The following is a 26,373-nucleotide window of genomic DNA, read 5'->3' on the forward strand; positions in this document are numbered from 1 at the left end:
CATTTGCTGTCTCCATAAAACCCTATCTGCCATAAGTCGCCGAACTTTCTCTATGTCTGCATGTGCAAAACTGCTGTTATTATTTCTTAATAACTTAAAACTTTGAAGGTGTATAATGTATATAATAGGTATTAATTATTCAATTTAACATAATCGAATCAAATTTCCTTTCTGTGTCCAGCTGTTTTGCTATGATAGATCCAATTTTTAACCACATGTATTGCTGAGTGTAATTTCATAGCTTACATAGTAATCAGTAATGATAGGTCACAAGATGTAACTGATGTCATGGCTGAAGATGATTGCTTTGAGGGTCTCTATCATTACTTGAAGGTTCTCGGGGAAGGAAGTTTTGGAAAAGCAGTTCTATATAGACGATATTCTGATAACTTCTTAGTGGTATGGAAGGAGGTAAACGCGTTTTCAAATATCTAAATTGGTTTTATTTTTAGCTGTCAAATCACTCATGTTTAATATTTAATTCCTTATTCTTATAAATTAATTTTAAGTATGAACCATTGTAGGTGAAGCTAAAAAGCGACAAAGAAATCCAAGCAGCGCAGCATGAGGTGGACGTTCTGTCCTTGTTATCTCACCGGAATATCGTGGGGTATTACAACAACTATGTGGACAGTGATGTTATGTACATTGAGATGGAGTATGCTAATGGGGGCACCCTTAGTCATCTGATATGTGCTCAGCAGCAGTCTTTCGCTGAGGTGATAAATTTATTAATTTAGAGGTAAATTCAATTGCAGTTAACGGTTTTGCAGGAACCACAGTCAGTATCCCTTTTTTTATTAAATACTTTTCAAATTTTACAGAGTACAGCAATAGATGAATATAAAATAGAATCGTTCAAAATATCGCCCCCATCTGTAAAATATGATGGGCACCCAAACACGGTAAACACATAGTGAACTATGTCCGCAGTAACTTGGACCCATTACATCGAATTAATCTAAATCCAAAAATTTATGAAAAACTATTTAATAACAAACAAATCCATGGTGAATAACTGTGGATATATAGTCAAAATTGGTATTTCAATACGTCAAATTCCAGATACATTAGATACAGGTCTGATATGGTCATTAATGTGTGAGGTGTGCGGGTGAAGTGTGATATGATGTTGAAAGTATAGGAAGGTAGATAAAAAAAATTAATAAAACAAAAATAATAATAATATGGGGAGCAAAGAGACTAGGCTAGGCTGTTGTTTCACTATCCAATAAACATTTCCATAGATGCTTGGTGACCTCAGCTTTGAAAACACTTGTAAACACAATCTGTCTTACCTGTAAAGGGAGTCCATTCCACAGTATATGAGTTCTGTAGAAAAATGATTTTGCCAGTGGGCTATTTGAGGTACATAAGGTGTGTGAATTCTGACTTAACTTAGGTAAAATTGATGACACAATAGACAGACTGTCGAGGTGGCAACGTCTTAGTCGAGAAGTGCCCTGATATAAAGTGAGATAGTGAGGCAGCGATACAGGAATTAAATTGTTTAGAACTTTGTGGAAAAAAATAAGATCATTCAAGTCAAACTTTTGAGACAAAGGGAGAATGTCGACAAGCTTGCACTTTTTGACATATTGCTCAGGTGGATAACTGCGGCCCTCTTCAGACAGAATCCATTTAATAGCTCTCTTTTGGAGACTTTCTAATTTATCACTAAGTGATTTATTACAAGGGCGCCAGATTATGGAACAATTTTCGAATTGGCTACGAACCAGGGAGAGGTAAAGCGCCCGGCGACGTTTCTGATCAATGACAATATGGCCATCTCTTCTGACCATACCAAGTTGTTGGCAGGCCTTAGTATAAATTCTGTCGCACTGACTATTCCAACTGAGCTTAGGAGTAACATCGACTCCAAGATCTTTTTCTAACTCTACATACACAAGAGGAGAGCCATCAAGATTATATGCGAATGGAGGAGATAAAGATGGTTTTCCTGAAACAATAAGCACTTTACATTTTGCTGGATGGAATCGCATTTTGTTTCTAAGTGCCCAGTCAGAGAGATAGTCTATATCCATTTGTAAATTGGTAATATCAGAAGATGAATGTATTTTACGCCAGATTTTTGTATCATCGGCATACAAAACAATATCAGTATTATCCGAAAGGCCAAGAGGAATATCATTGATAAACAATACAAAAAGTAAGGGACCAAGGATAGAGCCCTGGGGGACACCAGAATTAACTGAGAGGGTAGATGACATCTCATTACCAATAACCACTCTTTGGTAACGGCCTTGAAGGTAATTGGTAAGAAATTTGAGAAGTGTACCATCAATGTTATATAAGGTCTTTAGCTTATGAAGAAGGATATCATGATTTACAGAATCAAATGCCTTAGCAAAATCAAAATACACAACATGATTGATAATGTTTTCGTTAAGAGACAATGCCAGGCTATCACAAAAATCAACCATATTGGTTGTGCATGACTTGTGCTCTAGAAAACCATGCTGCCTGGGATCAAGAAGGGTACTTGTCAAAGAAAGCAGTTTACGTTTAACAATGCGCTCAAAAACTTTCATGACTAAACAAGTAAGGGATATTGGTCTATAGTTTTCAACCTCACTTTTCTTACCTTTCTTAAATATTGGGACAACATTTGCAAGTTTCCATTCTTGTGGAATGTAGCCGCTGTTGTAGGATCCACGAAAAATGCATGTTAGAGGGTAAGCTAAACCTACGGAACAATTTTTTAGAATTTTACCGTGTATGCCATCTGGTCCCTGGGCTTTATTTGAATTAATATTTGAAAGAAGCTTACGAACATCCCGATGATCGAAGTCAATATCAAAATCAACATCATTGACATAGGAGATGTCAGTGTCATAAAGTGAAGGATCCGAAAACTGGTTATAAAAGAAAGAATTGAAAAGTTCAGCTTGATCTTTGGGATTGAACCGAAGCTGTCCAGAATAACTAACACAATTAGGAATACGGCAGGAGTTAGATTTATACTTAACATGTGACCAAAACTTCTTAGTTATAAGCGCTGGATCATCACTATTAAAAAGATTATCTCTTATTTTGGCTGATGAGAGCCTCTTAAAATCTTTACGGCTAGTAACAAACTTTAACTCATCAGAAATAGAACCAGAAATTTTAAATTTAGCTCTGAGTCTATCTTTTTTACGGCATGAAGAAAAAAGTTCACTATCGAACCACGGGGGTTGGAACTCTGATTTAATAATTACTTTAGGAATATGTATATCAACTAAATTCATAATGCAGTCTTTAACTAACTTCCAAGACGAATCAGGATCTAGGCATTCTAGGACTTGCCAATTAATCGAGCATAATTCACGATTAACCATGTCCCAGTTTGCTTTCCTAAAATTATAGATTTTACGTTTAGGAGTTTTCTTACGGGAAAAGGAGCTTTTAATTGAAAAAGTGACAGGAAAATGATCAGATTTGCACACGGAATGAGGATCACAGACATTCAAGTTATCGATTGTGTTATCATAATTACTGAGAAGAATGTCTAATGTATTACCACTTTTATGGGTGGGTGATGTGATCAACTGGGAAAGAGAAAGATCACTGAAAGAATCTATGAAGGATTGCTCAATAGGTACGGTACTGGATGAAGATAGCCAGTCTGTATGGGGGAGATTAAAATCACCAATAACATAGATTTTAGGGGGATTCTTTTTGGAAACTAGCTTGCGAATATAACTAACTATGACATCATGATTAGGTAACCCAAGAGTTCCTACTCTATAACAAGTACAGATTACAATACTCTCTTTGTTAGGAAAAGAAATTTTAACGGCAAGCATTTCTGCACCTAGGCTAACTGGTAGTCGGGTTGTAGTGGCGTCGAGATCAGACCGAACAGCCAAAAGAACACCACCTCCATTTTCCCTAAACTTTTTAGGGTTATTAGGATCTTGAGGATGAGTCTTTCTCGTGCGGTCATTGCGGAAGATTTCATATTGAGAAGAAGGAAAGATTTCGTTGCTAGAAATAGATTTTTTGAGCCAAGTCTCATTTAGGGCAATTATGTCAGGCTGCTCTATGTTAGCAAAGGATTGAAGTTCGGAAATCTTATTACCATCAAGAAGGGGATGGGAGGAGCTTAGGTTACTGAAAGGAATGAGACCTTGGACATTTTGGTAGAGTACAGATAGGGAGTTGGGACCTGGATTAAGCATAGAAGGATTAACAAGAGTTATCAAAAGAAAGTTAAGAGAGAAAACCCAAAGAATGAATAAAGAGACTAGACGCCTGAGGCGGCTGGAATACTTGACTCTATTCATCTTACCAGGGAGAAGAACATTTCTTATAAACCATGAGGAGATAATTACAAAGAAAAGTTTGATGTGGGAGCAAGCAAGAAATGGTATAAGATAACGTGGGCTGTCAAGGAGTAGAGAGGAATGAATATTAGAATCTAGGGGGAATACGGTGTTCATGGACCTAACCGTGGAGAGAAGAATTGGGAGAAAGTAAGTCATGATGAGAGAATAGAAGAGAAACATATGATTATGATAATTGTAGTTGATGTGTGGGGTGTATGGAGACTTAAATGTGTAAATTTTGTTAGGTATAAACGTGTTGATATGTATAAGTGCATTTCTTGACTGTGTACGAGGCCTTTTGCATGCAAAAAGACCTATTCTAAGTCTAAACGATTCATTGTCTAACATATTGGAAAATGGACAGTGACCGAATGTACCTGAAATGGGAGGCATAAAATTGAGAAAAAGATTAAATCAGAGATTTGTTTGAGTTTTAATTTTAGGCGCAACGTCTTAATCAAAATATTAAATGGAAGAAAAGATCAAAGATTTAAATTCCCAGAAGATTATTTACAACCCTGTCAAAACTGTGTTCGTTTACAACAAACTTAAGCCAAGTGGACAGTAAACCTACTCCTCTCATGTTGAGATGAAGCCAATCATGGTATAGAAGTTCATTACATGATCTAAAGTCTCGAGTTAAAAAGACTGAGAAACAGTCTAAGAACACGCAATTATTATTTAGGCATAAGTCTTTAAGTAGATTATTAAAATCTAGAACATTCTTTGCTATGTAGGAATATAAACACTTAATAGGAAGACAACATTGGATAATTATAATTGCAGCGGGAAATAACTGCTTAGTGGTGTCAATTAATTCAGTAAGATACTTCCTAAGGAACTGAACCCCATACTTAGAATGTTTAATGTCATTTGTACCAACACTCAATATAATTTTTTCAATATCGTCAGCTTCTGCAGCTGCATGAGTTTTATGAAAATTATGAATGTTTTCAGTGATGTCTCTAATTTTTGCACCACTTTGAGACACATTGATTACTTTCCTTCCCCGGAATCCCAACTTATTTGTCCGTACGAATTTTGTCATTGACGTACCAAACAGGACAGTGGTTTTCCTGCTCTTCGGTTTTCTTGGAGTATTTCGGTAGTAAAGGGTTGGTGTTGAGGTGGTGGTGGGCGGCATAGGAATTGTAGTGCGGGCAATCTGCTCCTTGACTACATTTGTATCTGTCTTCGGTATCTGGCAGCGAAAAAATAAGCTATACCGAGTCCCCTTAACTGAGCTCTCTGCACGAACCTTGTGAAGACAATATTCCTGACACCCCGGTTTCATAATATACAAACTACAGTCCTTTGGGGTGATATAGCATTTACTGTTACATCGCTTATCCCCATTTTCTGGAATTATGTCGATGGTCCTCTCAGCTCCAAATGAAACTACATAAATACCTTGCGACTGGTCAAGAGACACCTCGTCGTCGTTGTGGTACCTAGTTGCACAAGAACCAGACTTGTACATGCTTGCTAGGCATGAGTTTAGCTTGCAGCCAAACTTGGAGTTGATATCATGCATAAGCTCTGATATCCCAGGATAATTTAAAATATCGATTGGCTCCTTAGTCGTGGTGTGTCCATTTGAGGAAGACCATACATATTCTTCTCCAGTGGAAGTGAGCCACTTTGTGGCAGTTTTCACAGCAGTTTGCTTGGCCATAAGTGTTTCAAGTTCAGACATCAACGTGCCATGTTGAACACTCTTGTTCTGAACAAAATGTGAATGCAATTCCAAGAAGTCCTCGCATTTAACAGAATTTCTCTTAAGTTTCATGACATTCTCAACACTGGCCTTGAGAGCTTTCAGCTCATTTAATGAAAACGAGTTTAAAACATTGGTAACAGAATTCAGATCCATAGTGATGTGAGGAAGAGGGAGGAGAAAATGGCGGTGAGGGAGGAGAAAATGGCGAAGTCAATACTGTAGCCCAGGAAGTAGATGCGTTGCTTAGGATACAAACGGTCACGTCATAGTCTCTTCTATCGCTTTGACATTGGGACCTCAAATTATTTGTTATATAGCCTAACGGCTAATATGTATAATATATATATAATAATAACCATATACAATAGTAAAATTAATTACTCAATATTGTTTGATAATCCAAGCAGTTAAATTGTTTAAATATTAATTAGCTTTGATTGTAGGGTGGTTAGGATTTAACTGAATCTGGCCGCTACCCTTCCCAGTTCCCATCAGTTGTCAAGTCTTCCATTATTATGCAAAATATTTTAATATTATGAAGTCTTGTCATAGCTGTCAAGTGTCTATTAGATTTCCCGCCATCGTGGATACTAAGTTAATTTTTTAATTGATGACAGTTCGGTTAATTAATGGTAGTCACATCAGCCACCATGGTTCAACAACATATTTCTGATAAGTTAGAGTTGTGTACCAAGTACATTTTAACATTCAAAGCCCTACTTAGAAAGGCGGAATGCCGAATTCTCCCAGTACTCAGTAGGCATGCCAGACTTTTTAAATGCAAATTGACAGTGTATATCTGATGGTATGCTAATGGTATGCTGATGGTATGTAGAGTCAAAGTTAAATGTATTTTACTTTTCAAGTGCTTTGTAAATGTACGACACTACAAGCAAACTGAGGCGGCTGACTTTGTAATAACTAAGCATCAAACAAAATATTTAATATATTATGTATAATGTATATTATAATAGATACAAATATATAGAATAAATGTGGTCGATTAAGTTAATAGCTTCAACGTTACCAATCTAGAGTACGTGTTTCTTATACTTCAAATTTGCATCTTTAAAATAATATTAGCTAACCTTTATGCCGTAAAGCTGAGAAACCTGCTTGTGTCAAGACCCTTAGCCTTGGTACATTCACACTCACCGTGTTCTATTGTATTTACACACAAATGATTATCTGGATTTGTGATGCTGTCTGTACAAGTTTAGGTGCTGGATCTGCTCTCCAAGCAGATCACACGCTGCACAAATCCTCTGTTTAACACATCAAATGCCATAAAATTACTGGTGTGTAATAAAGAATGTAAGTTTAAGTACGTCCTCCTAGGGAGTGTTAAAAATGTGCTCTCCGTGGATAACATAATTTGCGTGAAGAAAAGTAGATGGTACTGCCATAAACTCTTCTTCAGAACAAGAGTATAGCCTCTGTAAATTATCCTTTTCACTTTTGATCTGCCGATTCAATTGACCATTGTACTGCACGACAATCTTGATCGTTTTGATGTAAAATCATTAAATTAATCACAGTGAATCTCCGAGACAAGGTAGCGGAGATAATGTCAGTAAATTATTTTCAAGTCCAGAAAGGATCAGTGAAGGAATAAATATTCTCGGTATTCGACATAAATTGATAATAAGTTAATGACCCCGGTATTTCAGGAGGAGGTGTTGTGGTATTTTTACCAGCTGTGCTGCGCCTGTGTATACCTACATTCCAGCGGGATAATCCACAGAGACATTAAAACTGTCAACATCTTTCTCAACAAGGTTGGTAACAGCAAAACTAACCAATCAGGGAACAGATAGCAAGGATTTCTGCCAATCAGCTGTCAGAAGTGTCATCTGATCAATGACCGTGCTGCGGGGTTATTTGTCGGGTGCGCTTTTAAGTCTAAGATTCTGAGTTATAATTCAGAGAAATTAGTAAAATTATTCAGTATTTTGATGAATGGTGGGAATATTTGGTGGCAAATTAATTCTGTTTCTAAAATTCTGATAACTGTTTGGGCGTAAACCTGTTGTAAGACTTGCTGGTCCATATTTCCAGTACAGTAAACGTGCTAAATGCTAATTCCTCACTGTAATGTAGCATTATTAAGTCTAATGACCATTACATTATAATGCAATTAAAGGCAGTGGTTATGCAGTAATTTCTTGGCAGCCACTCAATTATGACTCCCGCGTGATTATCTATAAAACGTCAATCTGCCACGTAATATTTTCAAGGAAGTCAGGAACGTTCATTTAACATTCATGTAACATGCTTATTACACACATCTCATGTTCGATATAATTGTAAATTGTAATCTTCTCAGACAGGAATTCTGAAAGTAGGTGATTTTGGTATCAGTAAGATGTTGACCTCAGACAGCGAGGCTGCTGACTCTATTGTTGGAACTCCCTACTACATGAGTCCTGAAATCTGCAGGTTTGTTGGGTGCCCCACTTTTTATATCACAAAATATATTTTTATATCACAAAATATCATTATGGTTTTGTTTTATCCCATCCCGTGATATGACTCCAATTCTGACTATATTCTGACCATATATATTCTGAACCTATTCACTCACTAGAACAACAAACTAACCCGAAAACCAAATTTTAATCTTCCGAATCATTATCGAGATAAAATGAGGTTAAATTTCGTCAGGTATTATTTCCTGTACTACATTTTTAAAGATATCTTCAATAGTGATATTTTTCCTTTTTTGTCACGTTGATCGAATTCTTTTCTTAATCGACGCTAAAATAATCTTTTGGAGCATAAACCAAAGTTTAACAATGATAGAAACTCGGTTTTGAAATAAATGCGAAGCCAATGTACATACAAACAGGGTAATGGTATTTACATCAATTTTACACATTAAAACGACTCGAAAATGCCATATGTAAGGAAGTAAGAAGAAGAAGATTTTACTCGAATAATTAAATTTTAATAAATAAAACGACAAAAAGAACTGATGTTTCTAGACACACTACTACTATGACGTGATCACTGAACACTAATGTCTATTCTTCATCGATCACTTCCGAAGGGACCTCCTCTGGCACTGAAATAAGAATACAGTTAGGTCTCTCGCCAGACGTTAATAAAAAATATAATTGTGAAATATTCTTATATCAATATGCTCTCTCGCTGTATTTAGTGAATAATTTCAAGAGTTCTCTAGAAGCCGGTACGGTGAAGGACAGACCATGTTATTTACTACTCAAGGATACATTTCAATTCTAAAATGTACTTTAACATACACGTATATAGTGTATATTATATAGTATACTTAATTATACTTAATTCTCCGGTAAATAATCCTCTGGAAATTAGCCCGTTTAAAACGCACTTACCCATAACCTCAACCTCACAAAGAGTAAGATAACTGTTATCATTTGTTATCTTAACACCGTTCCCGTACTTGTTACACGGAATCACAAAGACAGGGGATCCGTCGTAGTTCACTTCCCCACACAGCTCCCATTCTGATCCTATACCTACCCACACCTGCAATTACTTGGGTTTAATTGGGTAATTAGGTAATTGGTTAAATGGTTAGATTTTAAGATTGAATGTTATTGATTAGCGGGATGTACAATTTGTTGAGGATAAGGTTCAAATTACGGAAGTGTCATTGTTCCTTTACTCCTTTATTACAATTCTACATCATCGAAGTCTTAAAAACACCGACCACTGGCACCTCCCCAAAGGTAAAAATTAAAATGTAGGCAGCTTTTATTGTAGAAGCAGAAATCAATCACACTAGGATGGCTAGGATGGGGGCATTCTGATTTTCTCATCGTATTACTTTAATTTTGAAACTATTCCAATTCCCGCGTTTGTTACCTTGGCACCGTTAATTCTGTTGGAGCAGCAGTCCAGTCTGTTGTGGATCTTGATGCTCTGAATGTACTCCTCTTGATCAAGCTGCACTGTCCACCAGTTACCAGTCGCTTGAGAAGAATGGGTACAGGATTGGCTGCGGTCATTTGGTGAACATAATCAAAATGAGATTTACCTTTTTACTAACCGTGTTACTTACTTTGTTAATCAGGCTAGATAAGACGGCTAGAGATAATTCAATTTGGCCCTTCATTTGCGTCAGTTTTAAAAAATCAATACAGTCTTTTTGAAACGTTTCAGCTACTCAAATATTCCATGAGTTTAAACTTTTTCACAGCTAGTCAAAGAAACTGCCAAAATAAAAACTCATCACTCAAGGTTGGGTATAAAAGAGGCTGTATAGAGGCTGTATGGTGGCAGCGTGTAGCCGTACAGAGGCCGTGTGGAGGCCATGCCTATTGTTTTCTTACCCGGGCCATTGCTTGTTGGTGTTACCATCCACAGCACGACTTGCAACGCCTCCCCACCCTACAGAACTCTGAGAAGCAGGTCTACCCTGAGCTACGTTAGAGAATACTGGGATGTTCTTTGGCATGTTCTCTTCCAAAACTGGGTAAATCATCGTGTAAATCCTGGTATTGGGCTACTAGTACATTATAAACATTGGGTGATGGAGGAGGGTTATAAGGACTCTTGATTAATCACTTCTAATGCTGAAATTCAGGTATAACCTACAGACAATAATTAATGATCATGATTATAATTAAAGTATTGAATATTGATCCTACCTAGCACCTCTATCTCGCACACGTGCAGAGATTGTCCGCTACTGAGTTTGACAGAGACTGAACCTGCCGAGAAGTTTCCACAGTTAAACTGGTAAGGTTGTTTACCCTCCTGGAACTGGATTTGTCCACATTGGTGCTCGTCAGCAAACACCATCGCCTGGGTGGGGATTTGTTCTAAGTCTTATAAGATAACGGGTTCGAATCAAACTGCAAATTTATATATTATTAGCTTAGTAATGTTCCATTATGAGTAACTGTGTAAATTATTTGTGTGCAATCAGCGACTGAGCTACTTACCCCGTTGATTTTCTGATCACAACAAGCGTCCAGCCTGTTGTAGATGCTAATAAAGGAGATGGGGTACTTGACTCCGAAATCTCCAGCTGGTAGAGTTACTGAAACTGAATGTTGTCCTCCATTTCCAGCTGAATGCTGGCACGATTGTCTGAAATAGTTATTTTTACAGTTTTAGTCTACCTACCCTTACCTACCTTCCCTTTTTTTGGTTCAGGGGCGCGTAACAGTTTCAATATTTTGCGATAAGATTATGGTGATGTTATCACTCTACAAAGAAGATTGTGATTCCCACAATCCTTCATCTCAATTCAATGCAGCTGCAATTCAGACAATTGATCGAACAGAAGCTCGCAAATGTTACTAAGTGCATTGACGCAATTGTGTAGTTGCAACAAATGATAACAAGTATATTAACCATTGAACAAGCACTGCGGGTAACGTTTAGTGACAATGCGTGAGAAACTGAAGATTTTAAACTTTACACAAAGTCGTTAGTAGAAATTCACCAGTACTTTAATAAACAAAAGTCCACTTACCCGCCCCACATGCCGTTTCTGTTTCCATCTATTACTCTGCTGGCAACACCTCCCCATCCCATTGAAGAGGAAGATGCTGTACCATCGGCTGCCACGTTGATAAACTTAGGAATGTCAGTTGGAATGTTCTCCTCCAAAACTGTTGATGATATTGTGTTAAGGATAAAATTTGAAATAGGCAAGTGTTTCTTCCTCCGCATGTCTACTGTTTAGAATCAATTATCAAACTGATCTTATCTATCTTACCTAGCACCTCTATTTCACACACGTGTAGAGATTGTCCGCTACTGAGTCTAACAGAAACTTGACCAGCTGCAAACTCTCCACAATCGAACTTATAGGATTGTTTACCCTCCTGGAACTGGACTTGTCCACATTGGTGCTCATCAGCAAACACCATCGCCTGGGTGGGGATTTCTTCAGTACTTGATAAATAAGGTTGGATTTATCTCTAATGGGTGTTGGCAAATATTATACTATAAATAAAACTGCAAGACTACAATGACTAGGTCACTTTTCTATGAACAGAAACCTTCCTACCCCGTTGATTTTCTGATCACAACAAGCGTCCAGCCTGTTGTAGATGCTAATAAAGGAGATGGGGTACTTGACTCCTAAATCTCCAGCTGGTAGTGTTACTGAAACTGAATGTTGTCCTCCATTTCCAGCTGAATGCTGGCACGATTGTCTGAAATAATTATTGGTGCAGTGATAATATTGTATCCTCTGTTCTTTTTCGGCCACTCTAAAACGTAGATTGGGATTCTCACATAATTGTTTGACAGTGTATCTGCTTTATATTCTGGTGTCAAGATGAACACAGAACCATTCTTTATTAATAACTGTTAATATATTTAACAAAAGTTTACTTACCCGCCCCACATTCCGTTTCTGTTTCCATCTATTACTCTGCTGGCAACACCTCCCCATCCCATTGAAGAGGAAGATGCTGTGCCGTTTACTGCCACGTTGATAAACTTGGGGATGTCAGTTGGAATGTTCTCCTCCAAAAACTGTTGGAGTAATCTGTTAGACACTTGAACTCCTTTTCATTCTCCATTCTTTGATAGTATAAATATTTCGGGAAGGATTGAGAATTCATGAAAAAATCAATAGCAAACGATTTTAATTTTTCTATCAGACGTTGACACTGGAAATTTAAGTAATAAACCGAGTTTAAGTGGTACTCCTAAACTTACCGAGAACTTCAAGTTCGCAAACTTGGAGCCACCCTGCAGACAATCGTACTGAAACCTCACCAGCAGTCTTGTTGCCACAGTCGACCATGTACGCTTTCTTTCCCTCCTCGAACTTGATCTGTCCGCACATATGGTCGTCGGCAAATACTTGAACCTTTGAGAGAGATAATCAGATTTCCTTGTCCGCAGTGAGGAGGACGATCCAAAACTAAGCTGTTTGTAAAGGCTAAAAATGGAATGATACTGTAGCAGCAATGTATTCAAATTTATCGCGATAATTGTTGTATGGTTCATGTATATATCTGCTCGACTTACATTGTCGATTCTCTGATCACAACAAGTGTCTAATCTGTTGTAAACTCTAACTGCGGAGACGGGATACTTGATACCAATATCAGAGTAAGGCAGGGTGACTGTTACTCTGTTGTTCCCAGCGTTACCTGAGTGCGAGCACGATCCTCTGCGGGGGGGGGGGGTTTGTCAGTCAGTTAACATAATCAACACTTAAAGATTGAAGAACTTTGCTAAGTACATGATATTGTATCTTAAGTTATATATAACTTAAGATAATAGAAATGAGACAAAGAACAAACACTTACCCACTCCAATAGCCGTTTGTGTTGCCGTCTTTAACCCTGCTGGCTACACCTCCCCAACCTACACTAGTTGTTGTAGCTTCACCCTCCTTGGCTACATTCACATAATTCGGTATGTCCGGCTTGTAGGAGTCGTCGACTGAAATGGAACAATTGAACTGATTTATTTAAATCTACTGACAAAAGCAATGGGAAAAACTCTGTAATAAGTCCTTATTAATTAACAATGAAACAAATCTCCTATCTTTACATTTAAATTGTAAGACTGGCAATCATGCTAAAATACTGGAGAGGAAGTGGTTCACTTACCAAAGACTCTCAGTTCACACACTTGTAGGTACTGAGTAGGATGGTGAACAGTAACAGTACTGCCCATCTTCCCTTCACAGTCTACTGTATACTCGTGCTGCCCCTCCACGAAGGTAAGTGCTCCACACATGTGCTCATCCAGCCACACTTCTACCTGTTCACAAGATAATATTGGTTACTGGTCTGAGCAGCTTAGTTTCTTAAGTCAGGCCTATCAACTGGTAATCAGTACGATTTCGTTGAGTAATATCAAGACTTAACATGGTTGCTGCATACAGAAAGAAAATGGCGTCAGGCCCGAAACTCACAAGAAATAAGTTTAACTTACGCCCTGAATTCGCTGGTCACAGCAGAGATCCAGTCTGTTGAAGACACTGATGCTCTGAACCGGCCATGTAGCCCCCAACTCCTCCCCATGTAATGACAGAGTCAGCTTGCCTCCTTTTGCTTGTGAGGAGTGGTAGCAGGACCCTCTAGAGGTGTGGTCAACAGTTTAATATTTATAGAATATGTCGTCCATTAAATTTAGGAGCTGTGTTGAGTGTTCGGACTTCGAAGTTTCCTATCTAAGGCAGATCAAGAGTTACACCTTAAGTAGATAACATAATAGTATCTTACCTGCCCCACTGGCCATCAGTTCTACCGTCTATAGCTCGACTGGCAACTCCGCCCCATCCTGTAGATGTCGCACTTATCGACCCCTTATCGGCGATGTTGACTAACTCTCCGGCTGTGATGCCCACAAATGCCAACAAAAGTAACATCTCTAACAAACTTGAATTAAACAAACTTCAACTAACTTTCTATTCTGACTTCTGAGATCTATCTTTTTAACCGGATATTCAGAAAACAATTGCACATAAAACGTACCTTTATAAAAGTTGACGTGGGTCAGGCTAGCTGGCTAGTATCTTTGTACAAAGGAACAATGGCTGACCAATGCCCGACCTATGAAAAGAGTTTCCATTGTTGAAGGAGCAGCTCACATCAGACCCCCACTGATAACGTCAGATGATGCTTCTGTTCCATCTCACAGTTCCTCGACATTGTTTTGTACCTTTGTGAATTGTGATGTACTATTTCAGTCTCATGATCTTCTCACAAAAGAAGGGACCGGGAATATAATGGCCTTGACGTCTGGACAAATATGACGTGAACATATTCTGTACGTGCTAGCAATTAGCAATCAACAATGTATGCTGGTATTATGTTAAATTCTTACGTCAGTGGTTCTTTCCCGGTGACGGTTTAAAATAACCCAAACAGTCCATACACTTCACATGTCTGTGAATGGGACGTTTCACGTTCAGAAGCGTCGCCTTAGTAACAGCATGAACTCAAAACAGTAAACACTGTGAATTTGGTCTAAATACTTAATACCTATCCTTATATAGTGCCCTAAAATAGTCAGGTACCATCACTGAGTTTTTATTGGACATGGCCACATCACTCTTGTTGCCGTTCTGAGAGAGAGCCAAGCAACGTCGACATAACGACATAACTATTCACTGTTGAGATGACCAATGAGCATTTAAAACGATTATCAAGTGGCGAGAATACGGCATTATTTTAGATCTTGAGATGTTAGTTAGTTTACAATTTTTCTACTATATGGGTATACTAGAATGAATAAAACATTAATTAAAAAGCTGTTAAACATAATCGAGAATTACACAGTTGCACTAGGTAAAAATATAGGCACCAAAACTTAGTTATTAAATCGGATTGTTGCTTCAATCAGTGGTTAACAAAAGTAAACTGACTACGTAATAATCGGACAATCGGACAATTATGTATACAAAAAAGCAAAATCTGCGCGCAATGTTTCATGAGAGGATAGAAAATTGTGCCCAAAAATTGTGTCTTCAATTTAACTTTTTATACGAATAATTAGAAATATAAAATGATAAAACCAGATAATTGAGATCTTTAAAACGCTATCCCGGCGTTTTGGTTCGAATGAGAATATGCTGAAAAAAAAAGGTTTTTTAATCTATTGATTGTTGAAAGTGCCCTAACTCTGATACTATCCCAGAGGTTTAACCTACGGCTACAAAAGCGACGTGTGGTCGTGCGGTTGCGTTCTCTACGAAATGTTGGAACTCCGCAAGACATTTGATGCAACCAACCAGCTCCGTCTAGTTTACAGCATCGTGACAAAAGAGGTAGGTTCTGGTCATGATGGTGTTTTTGTTGTGGTTGCTGTTGTAATAGTTTATTTCAATTCTCTAGAGTTATTTTCATGTTACTAGACTTCACCCATATATTTTGTATAATAATTGTTTAATTTTTATCTTACCATTCGTTAAATTATTCGTCACGTTTAGCGCAAACCACGCAGCCGGCTATCACTTACCATGCGTTTATGTGTATTCCTAGAAAAGCTATTTAATTAACTTCTTTTTTCTTTGTATTGATCGCATGTTTAGACCTATTCATCACCTATTCTGTATTGTTAAACATCTGACCACGCGCTCAAAAATCTTATTGTCGACCTTCGTATCAGTTACTCAAAGTGTCACCTGACCACAAATCCCGACATTTTGTAAGTAAAGTTGCCTAAGTGTCATCATCTAAAGTTGGTGAGCAGTTTTCATATCTGAAATTTGATTGATACCGGCTGTAACTCTATTTTTGCACCGTTAGTTATGGTGTACAACTGTACGCACAATCAATGTGGATTGTGTTCCATTTCTAGTATCGTTCCACTCTGGTAATATCGTGACAGGTCTCGTGCACTTCGTGTAAAGTGTTGCTCATTTAAAAGTTAACACTTAAACATGAGAATCCTGTCAAGTTCGACAGTTTCGTGTTTTTGTGGAGCTCCATTTATTTGTTGGTTTGTTGGTGACTGGTGACTGGTATTTCTTTAGTGTTTAGGTAGGTATGTGATTTTAGCTTTATTCTCCTTCTTACTGAACTGTCTGAATACCAAGCTAATCGTGCTCATTTTCTTTTGTAGGTCACTGTCAGTTCGAGGTGTCAGTCGTCCAATATCTGAATTATACTCCCAGAATAGCTTCACAGACAATGCAAGCATTTTTAACCCGGCACTGAAAAACACATATTTGACTTGTTTAGGTCGGGGTAAACCTGTAAACGTGGAATATCCGGTTTATGTGGTGTTCGCTGCCTTTGTTTTCGAAAATTCACCCAATTTACGACGATATGCTAATTTACCTAAGTAAAGATATGGATATATTTTTCAGCACTGCTTCAGTATTACTGATTTTACCTCGTTCTTTTTCATCGGAATGTGTTTTAGTTTTCCGGGTTCTGTTTAGACCTCAGCCTGTTAAGTGTGGAACTGATTTTTGTTGGGCAAAGAAAATCACACCCTTAATTCACGTTAGTCTTGACACAGTGAAGCACTTAAGTAACATTACAATCTAAAATTCCAATCTACATGGCACATATTTTGATGATTTCAAATATTAGAAATTGTCTGTGCAATTCATCAGACCTTATATCAGATTTAAACCTTTCTGTCGTGAATAAATGTGTAATAAAATTAATCACATGAATAGCAATTAATAAAACTCATCTGTGAAGATATTACTGACAACTTTATTAGCATCACACTGCACTTATTGCTATCAACACCTCTAGAAATCTAAAAAATGTACATATCAGAGAAATGTACCAACGGCATTGTTTCAATTAATTATTGATCTAAAATTAATTGCACGTCTCAGCGGGGGCCATATTCTATTAAAAGATGTGACGCTCTTCCTTTACTCTCAATGTGCTGCTTGCAGGTGATAAATGAAGTACAGAGCTTTGACCATTGACAAAGGCAAGCATATTATCTGAGGTCACATAATATTATGTTGAAATATACCAACAAACATAATACACATCTCACGATTAATATGATATAAAACTAGTATTCTCCTTTGATACAGCAAACCCTGATAGAAGTGTAGGCACTAAGCAGGAATCGTATCTATGCCAGCTATTTGAGATTTAGTTGTTTCGTAATAGAAGGCCTCTAAGGTATCTAGTGTTAGTTTCTATTGCACGAGATATTCCGGGCCGAACTTCTGCTGGGAACTGGAATAAAGCAGGATGATCATCATCAGACATTTTCAAGAAAAGAGCAAAGAAAAAGAGAGCAGCCGATCCTACAACCGGGATGTTGACATACCTGCAGTACATCTCCCTTACACTAAAACTGTACTGACTACCACAAAACACACCCACCCCACCAATGTGACCCAGACTGGAATTCAGGAGAAATGAGACCAGGAATGTTACTACTCCCCGAGGCAGCCTTTGTCGACCACGGTTAACACAGAGGATGATAAGTAGGAGGAATGCTGACAATGCTGAAAGCTGGGCCCAGCTGCCGACCCCGCGGTGCGCGCAGAAATCAGGTGCTGTCGGGTATGAGGTAACCAAGATACCAAGCAACTTCTCGAATGTTAATTGTGCGCAAACTCCCGTTAAGAAGATAGCAGTTCCTGGGGTGAAGACGCTCAGTCGGCAAATTAGAGGATCTCTTTCATTTGGAGGTAGTTCTGTAGTTACTGGGGATCTTTTCAAGTAGTTAATAGCGACAAATACCGCTGCTGAAGCGAAGATTGGGGTAGTTGCGTATTGGAAAATCTCCAGCGAAATCCTATAGTCAAAATGTTCGTTCAAGCAATAAACTCCGGTGAATCCAACACTCCCAACGCTAGCATTTAGTATCAACGATCCAACAAATGTCAATGTCCCACGAAGCAGTTTATTTTTAGTGGGTGTCCTTATAACACATAATACGGCGAGCAGAGTGGACAGCAACACCAGCTCTAACCAGCCAATACCGGGATAATCACAGAACAGCGCTAATCTCCATGTTATCTCAAAGTACTCTGAGGGAGGAGATAAGTCCATCTGTAATGCGATCTTCTCGAATGTGATCTGGGAGAGGATGCCTGCTAGGATCAGGGTGGGGGTGGGAAGATCTGGGTTGACCATGTCCGATCTGAAGGAGGTGTTTTGTTAGAATTTGGAATGAGAAATTATTGGGCGGTCGTGAATAAATAATATAATATTATGATAATTTAAAATATTTTTTATCCAAACAAGATTTCATAATTTTCGATATTTTTGTATGGAGTATAAATATATACGTCAAACTTAAAAACAAATCATAATTTTGTTCGCTCGAACTGGAAAAAATTAATAAAACAAAACCACAAGCTCTCTTAACAAATTATGAAAGCGGAAGACATCTGTTTTTGGTACACGTGCAACCTGTGCGTGACAACACAATGAGAACAAGACACTACAAAGCACCGACTGATTATGTATTGTCTACATCCCAGACCCTGTCAATTAAAACTCCAAAAGACGTACGTTTTCACGTAATAATTGTTCTAAACGTTTTCTCCTAAGTTTCCCAAAATATACCAAGAGTAAAATAAAACAGATCCTAGCCTAATTAAACCAATCACTTTCGCTGTAAAACTACACAGCCCATATGCTGGCAGGTGATTGGCTGACCAATATCCTGCCGCTGGATACGGACGTCTAATGGTAGGCACTTCACAGATATTTACACTCCGATAAACAATAAACAAGTATATATACCAAATACCTAAAATAACGATCGTATCTTGAAATATGTCTTTGGTGATCTGTATTTGCAATTATTTCGGTAAATTAACCCTGTAATCATGGTATAAATTGCTGCATTACTTTAGTTGGCAGGCTGATGAAAATATTGCTTGCAGAGAGCTTGCAGTTAAGAAAATTTACTGAGAGATTTGACAATTACCGATCGAAATAGTCTTAATATAGAAACAGCCAAAAATAATAAATTTCCAATTTTTTCTGATTAAAATGGTGTCATTATCTCTCAAATTCAAAATCAAAGAACTCTTTATATTTTAAAATACTCAAATTATCAAACTGTCAAAACAATCATTATAAAGCTCAAAAAGTTTATCTGAATATGATCAAAATCGTATCTGCGTTAGTCTCGAGTCGGCATACCACACCTAGAAAGTAAAATACAATAATGGTTCAGTTCTTTCATTTATATCTGTTGTCGATATATATGATCGGGCTATAAATGCCCTGTTTCGTTTCATTTCATTCTACTGAACTGCAATTGTGGTGAGATGCCTGTCCGGTTGGCGGTTGACGGTCACTAATGACGGTTGACGGTCACTAATGACGGCCAGTAACTGCACTTACTTTCGTTTTGCACCATCAGAAGGTAAAACTCAAGGAAATTCTAAATATTTTTCCTGTACTGCAGTCTGCAATGGTGGTGAGATGCCTGACAGGTACCGTTGTTATGATAATGACAGTCACTAAACTCACTTTCTTTTCAGTTCAAGCCTGTAAGCGAGTCATGGAGTCAGGATCTGAGGAACATTCTCACAAGCATGCTTCAGAAGGTAATGTACATAATAATACTGTGTAATTAGGTAATTACAATGTAAATAGTCCGGTGCATGCCAGAGTTAAGACTTTTTGTCTACTCAAAGCTCTGTCAGTACTTCTCCGAGCAGCAAGCTGTAAAGTAGGAGCTGTAAAGTAGGAGCTGTTGCTCTAAATACTTGCTAGTTCAGGCATAGTTACGAACTGTAACTGATGGCGTTTAAATCTAATGGTCCGTTTCCGGTTACACTTGGTTACTGGACACACTTCACGAAACATATGTTCAAGCTGTAATCTAGCTGTGAGCAATCTTGTTAGAGCTCAAGCTACAACAAACAGCTACTATTCCATAGTAAAATAACGTTACCTAATACACACTTTAACTCCACATTAACGGTCACCATATTTTCCAGGACCCAGCTAACCGGCCGACAATGCAGGAGATATTAGACACCCCCTACATGAAGGGGTGTACAGGTATACTCGAGAATAGACTGGGACCTCAGAACTATGTTCGGGGTTTGTCCCAGTTGTCTCCAGGAAGACAACCAGTTCTCTCCCATCTCAGCTCGGAGGTATGAACCGTAGCTTGTTCCTTGAATCTTTATTTTCTTAAGAATCCGCAAGTCAAAACCCATAATGTGCGTCGAAATTATGCCACAACAAGTGAATACCCTTCTGGATTTTTTACTCGGTTTCTTGCCAGTCAAGCTCTGTCATTACATTGTTGGTGAGCGGCAGCCACCACTGATAGTATGACATTTAAACACTATGTTATTATGTTCAAAGTTTTGTGGCTTACTGATAAAAATTCAGTTTTTCTAATGTTTCACTGCTGTCAGCAGCTAGTTCTGTCGGCCGGCCAAGAGTATTAAAGTTACACTGAATATCGGAGAATTCTCATTGTCGAGTTGATATCTCTGTCAATTCGATCGTAAGTGTTCAAATGTCACGAATCTGCAATAACATTCCTTTACGTTTATTAGTGTGAAAACTGAAAGCCTTACTTTATAGAGGTTTTCTGTGTTAGCGATCGCATTCCTTGAAAACTTGGGTTAAGAACCACGCCATTTGCCACCAAATTCCTTGGATCTACTATTAAATCAGAAGCACTCAATTTGAACTTGTTGAACCTATTGGGAATTTAGAAGTGGGCATCATCGCGCAATCTGCGACCACCTCCTTGACTGCACCAGTCGGTACTCGGTTATCTAGTTAGAGTTTTCTGCACTGTATTCAGGAGTAGGGGGCTTGTCTGGAAGGGTGTCTAGGAAGTTTCCGAGAAGTGTCTTGAAGCTTGCCAGAGTCGTTTGGTATTGACAACTTTGGGGAGAACATTCCAGAGTCTTTCAGCTCTCACTGCGAATGAGTTTTCGTAGCCCGTAGCCAGAGTGTGCACCAGCTGATGCTTTTCTAGTGAAGGGAGTATTACTTTAACTCCCAGTCTGGCATTCTCTCTGGACTGTATATGATAGGGTAGTGTGGATATCATAAAATGCCAGACTAGAATGCCAAACCTCTTCATTTTCGGTGAAATGTTAAGATACTATTTTGACTCACGTCGAAGCCTCTTACTTCGCTAATATGTTAAAGTGTTAGTCCTTGATGCCCTTAAATCCGAGAGAAAAATCAGCATCGCCGACGTTACGCGCGAACACCAAATGACATTGAATTGAGGCAACATTTTAAGAAACGCATTTAGTGCAACATTTTGGCGCGTATATTTGCGCGCACATTTGAAATTGTAGATATTTGGACCACATGTAACATCGACGACTACCTTCAAATATCATTTGAAGGTTCATATTATGATATGTGTGTATTAGGGCTATTATCAATACATCAGCAGTAAACATATTCCTTAACCAGGTGTACATATGGGGAGGAGGGAAGACATCGCCACAAACCCTGGCTACATTCAAGAAGGAACTGGGTGCAGTGAAAGTTTGTGTAGCTCCAAAACATTTCTGTGTTGTGACAGTGGAAAAAGAGCTGTATGTTTGGTCCTCAGGTACTGTAATGGAATCATACAAAGAATGCTAGCCTATAATGAGTAGTTTAGTTAACTCAGCCTTGCATTGAGCCTGATTGCAAAGCTGATTAGTGATCATTCTGAACACCAAACAATATCATGTTCACTACACAAATGCTTCAAATTATATACAGCCCACTATTCACACCCCTCACATTCCACTGATCACGTGACATCCTCCGCAGGACACCCAGGAGAGATGTGCGGACAGCTGGGTCACGGAGACAAAGCCAGCTACCGGTCACCCAAACGAGTTGAACACTTGGTGGGTAATGGTGTGGTGGATGTTGTGGCGGGAGATGACTTTACCCTGGCTGTGGTGGAGGATGAATACGATGGGGTTAGAGTACTGGTCAGTTCCATTCATTTACTTGTTATTTGATTGCGAGATGAGCTGTAGGCCACGATCGTTTGCAATTTATTTCCGTGCCAAGAAATGATATTAGATAATTTGATATATTATATCAAATTAATCTATTCAATGATTTAATATCAATCCAACGCATATACACTATACAGTGCAATTAGTGACTATTATACATTTATTTATGTCGAAACCCAATAAGCATTGACAATAATCCAACGATAATATTCAGGTAGCATTTGGAAGTAATTACGACGGATGTTTAGGGCTGGGAGAAGAGGAAGACAATAATTTAGTTCCAGTTCCGATTCCCTTTTTTAGCGGGGTCTCTGTCGTCAGTGTGTCCTGTGGAGATGCCCATGTTATGGCAACTACTAGTCTCGGAGAATTGTAATTACTTTTGACTATTCTTATGTAACATAAGTATTTCCTGGGGATGTACAGTTTGTGATTGTTCATTTATGAGATTTTTATGCATGACGTAAGTCGTACAGACTGATTACGCATTTTATAATCGATTTTGGGACTGTTAGATTCGCGATTTTCGTTACTACGTAACTGGAACAATGGGACAAAACAAATACCTTTGCTACAGTGTTATCATTTAATTATCTGCTATGGATATGTTAATAAACTGTTCAGGTACGGATGGGGTAACGGAGAGTACGGTTGTCTTGGAAACGACTGTGAGGACATTGTTTACATTCCTCAGAAACTGGAGATCAGGGGCACAAAGTTTGCGGCAGTTTCCTGTGGAAAACAATGCTCTTTCGTCATTACAACTGGTGGTGAGTTGGTTTTTTAGGTGAAACATCAGTAAACTAGTCCAGCCTTCTGACTGGAACAATGATAAAATTATAGTATCTACTGGTTTCAGAATGTATCAAATTATGATAATTTTAATGTTACTGTATAGTCAGTATTCAGTCGATGATTAATCTAGCTGAACTACAACTGCAGGAAACCTCGTAAGTATGTCGCTGCATATGTTTCAAAGTTAGGTGTACAAATTTGGATGAGTTCTTTTTATTTAAGCTTCACGGGTGTGTTCAGGTAAACTAATGGCCTGTGGTGACAACCAAGACAACAAGTTAGGTATCAACAAAATAGGGAGGAAAGGTTCTAAAGTGGCTAAGTGCGGGGAGACCTTCACTTTTAAACCTGTCTACGGTCTTTCCTCGGTCGCTATCAGGGTTCGTACTTATTTTCTTGAACGTTTTTTTAAAAGATTGAGTTTACAGCAGCTACTTAGTCGGTATAAGAACTGTTAATTGAATCGGTGGTCCACTTTTAGAATTAGGACGTCAAGCCACCTCTTAATATAAGCAGCAGGGTAGCTAAACTTTATTTTACAGGACGTGGCTTGTGGTGTCGATCACACAGTTGTGATAGATGCGTACGACAGGATCTGGACATTGGGGTCGAACAAGTGTGGACAACGCGGAATAGGACACTACAAAGTCTACAGTCATCCAACCATCGTCAAGGCAAAAATTGCCGGTAAGCTAGTCTGTTAGAATTAGATGCTACAACTTTAAAGATAGTTGAAAACTTACCCATGACAGTTTTCCGCTGAAACTTGAAACACGTTCCTAGTTTAACTCCAAACAAATCAAAAGTGTGTGATGATCACTTAACTCTGAAGGAATAATTATTATCTAACAACCTTGTCGTGTGCAGGTAAGAAGATAGCACTAATTTCGGCGGGGGACAGGTTCACAGTGGCAACTACTGTAGATAATGAGGTATACTCCTGGGGATACAGAAATCATGGTCGGTTGGGGGATGGCATAAACAACGAACTTGGAAACAGGTTGGTAACTTGCGGTTTGAGAAGACCTTGCCATTTACCGCTATTTTTGAGGATGTTACTTAATAAGTATGTACTCCTATTTTTGATCCACATCTTTTCAGTGCGCGGAACAGTGTTTGTACCCCGACGCCTATCTTCAGTTCTCTCCACTACATCCCTGCCTTGTCTAGCAGAGGCTGGTACACTCTTCTAGTGGCTGAACAGGTGACACATTGTTTGTTCTCCAAGTCTTTAATGGCATTAAAAAAGCTGTTAGGCAAGCCATTTTTTTGTTGCGTAAACCGAACGTTTAATTGAACGGGATAATACACCTATCGAAAGTTTTTCTTTAAATGTACCTAACTTTGGGGAAATTCCGTCCCCCTAAGGTGCTTTCAATAAATAACCACTTTATAATCTGTCTTAACGTTCAGGTGATATCAGCTCAATTGATCGGCGCATCTGAACAAGGGACCCGTCAGGACTCTATAGTGTCCGCCAAAACTCCAACCTGGCTTCATAATGAGATGGAACTGTGCGACCAGCAACAGCCTAGGACTCCTAACTTCGGTTTGTTAAACTTGGTAGTTTATAATGAACTCATCCTGCAATATTTGCAGAAGCTTTATTAGTTGTATGAAGGAGTGGTTAGTTGGTATCAGCAAGAGATTGACTTCTGTTAAAATGTACATTACTGAATTAATATCATTATCACTTCCTTATCATGAGTGCAATGCTGCGTGTCAGGTATACCAATAACTTTGTCCTCAGGGCTCAGTTCGCCTATATAACATATTTTTATCGTTTGACCAGGTGGCGGGAAGATGTTCCGGAACGAAATGAGTCTGAGGAGTTACGACCACCAGTCCTCCAGCGGTGTTTCTTCCGCAAACAGCCAGGATCTAGTGACGTCAGATAGCGGTAATTCATCCGGCAGTCAGCAGCTGCCGTCATCAAAATCAGTCTCGTCCGCAGCAGCAAACAGCTCCAGTTCTGGTATCGTTTCATCAGACAATGAACCATCTCAAGCTGAAGCAGTATCCCAAAACTTAGCGGCTTCCAAACCAACAGACTGTTCAAAACCAGCGCAGAGTATTGTACCGGACCCATCCCCTGCCGAAGCTCCTAGTCCTTCTCGAAATGATACCCCGCCCACATCCCCACCTCCTGAGTTCAGAGCTGAGTTCTCGTTCAGCGAGGTTAGGCTACAGGAAGCGCTAGCTAAGTCAACTAGAGCAGACATAAACTCACTGGCAAGTCCTGATTCAAGCGGTGGACTATCAGGACGGGAAAGTCTGCCCACACCTACCCCTCAACTTCAAGTTATTACAGAAAGTGTCAGTATGGAGGAGAGGGTTAGGCAGTTAGAGACTGAACTAGAACGGGAGAGACAGAAGATCAAGGAACGAGATAAGACTATTGCAGAACTTGAACAGAAACTCATGAAGTATCAGATTGATGAACTGAAAGGGGTCATGGATTGATGGAATATACAGCTAGGGCTTATTAGGGTACTAATTGATTCATTTTTATCGATCTTATCATTGAAACGGACCAGCCAGCTGAGGTTAGAAGAAAACGTTTTCGAGTGTATATTTATATTATATTTAATCTTCTACCGATTTGAAATAGGAAATTTATATTAAAGCTTTTTAACAGGAAGATGATGTTTTTAACAGGAAGATGATGTTTTTAACAGGAAGATGATGTTTAAACGGAAGATGAATTTGAAATGATTTAATTTTAAAGATAAATTAAAATGGGAAATGGTTCTTTTTAACTCGTTTAAATGAAGTTAACAAAGCAGTTGTTAAAAGAGCTTGTACATGATAGTCTCCGCATATGTAGACAGTATAAAGGTCTCCAACTACACTGCTAACAAACTTGTTTACACTTTGTTTAGATCTGAGTATCGTGTTATCAGTCACTGAAACATTCTTTACTATCTAAACCAACCGGACTTCTTCGTTCTTATTATATAACATACCACTGCACTGCGTTTTTTATTCATCTAGGTTCGTCTTAATCGTCTAGTTGTTGAATGTTATAGAGGTTCTTCATTTCAGTTTTCGATCTAAGTCGGTCAATATAGTGGGACCAGTCCGTTGCAAATGTAGCAGTGGTTTATTGTTTGCCTCGCGTTTTTATAGTAGTATTATATTATAAGAATACGTTACAATACCTAACG

General features: G+C 38.5%; 4 protein-coding genes across 5 annotated transcripts in view; 2 read left to right on the forward strand and 2 right to left on the reverse strand.

Annotated features, from left to right (window-relative positions):
- The window catches only part of LOC134812033 (ras-related protein Rab-8-like), a 50,582-nt gene extending 44,214 nt beyond the window's left edge, over positions 1–6,368 (reverse strand). Inside the window, exon 1 of the mRNA XM_063819220.1 lies at positions 6,348–6,368. The gene's annotated coding sequence lies outside the window, so the exon portion shown is untranslated. The remainder of the gene's footprint in view (positions 1–6,347) is intronic.
- Positions 1–26,373, forward strand: part of LOC134812031 (uncharacterized) — a 63,190-nt gene that overhangs the window by 2,147 nt on the left and 34,670 nt on the right. The gene's annotated exons all lie outside the window — the stretch shown is intronic.
- Positions 255–25,852, forward strand: LOC134812030 (serine/threonine-protein kinase Nek9-like). Its single transcript, XM_063819215.1, has 17 exons — positions 255–411; positions 525–719; positions 7,722–7,829; positions 8,378–8,490; positions 15,658–15,787; positions 19,949–20,014; positions 20,411–20,572; positions 21,867–22,008; positions 22,215–22,381; positions 22,626–22,783; positions 23,036–23,181; positions 23,447–23,586; positions 23,749–23,893; positions 24,074–24,206; positions 24,308–24,410; positions 24,620–24,755; positions 24,999–25,852. Exons 1-17 carry the CDS (start codon positions 289–291, stop codon positions 25,667–25,669), a joined length of 2,838 nt encoding a protein of 945 aa, XP_063675285.1. The 5' UTR covers positions 255–288; the 3' UTR covers positions 25,670–25,852.
- Positions 8,866–14,724, reverse strand: LOC134826436 (uncharacterized). The gene is made up of 16 exons (XM_063838811.1): positions 14,241–14,724; positions 13,951–14,095; positions 13,623–13,776; positions 13,317–13,452; positions 13,033–13,177; positions 12,718–12,871; positions 12,392–12,531; positions 12,059–12,206; positions 11,765–11,921; positions 11,519–11,657; positions 10,983–11,130; positions 10,686–10,842; positions 10,368–10,506; positions 9,901–10,033; positions 9,408–9,561; positions 8,866–9,115 (listed from the first exon to the last, which is right to left on the reverse strand). Coding segments are annotated over exons 5-16 (1,512 nt in total). The 5' UTR covers positions 13,035–13,177; positions 13,317–13,452; positions 13,623–13,776; positions 13,951–14,095; positions 14,241–14,724; the 3' UTR covers positions 8,866–9,074.

Source organism: Bolinopsis microptera, chromosome 2 (genome assembly GCF_026151205.1).
Source record: "Bolinopsis microptera isolate Bmic1 chromosome 2, MBARI_Bmic_1.0, whole genome shotgun sequence".
NCBI classification, from domain to species: Eukaryota; Metazoa; Ctenophora; class Tentaculata; order Lobata; family Bolinopsidae; genus Bolinopsis; species Bolinopsis microptera.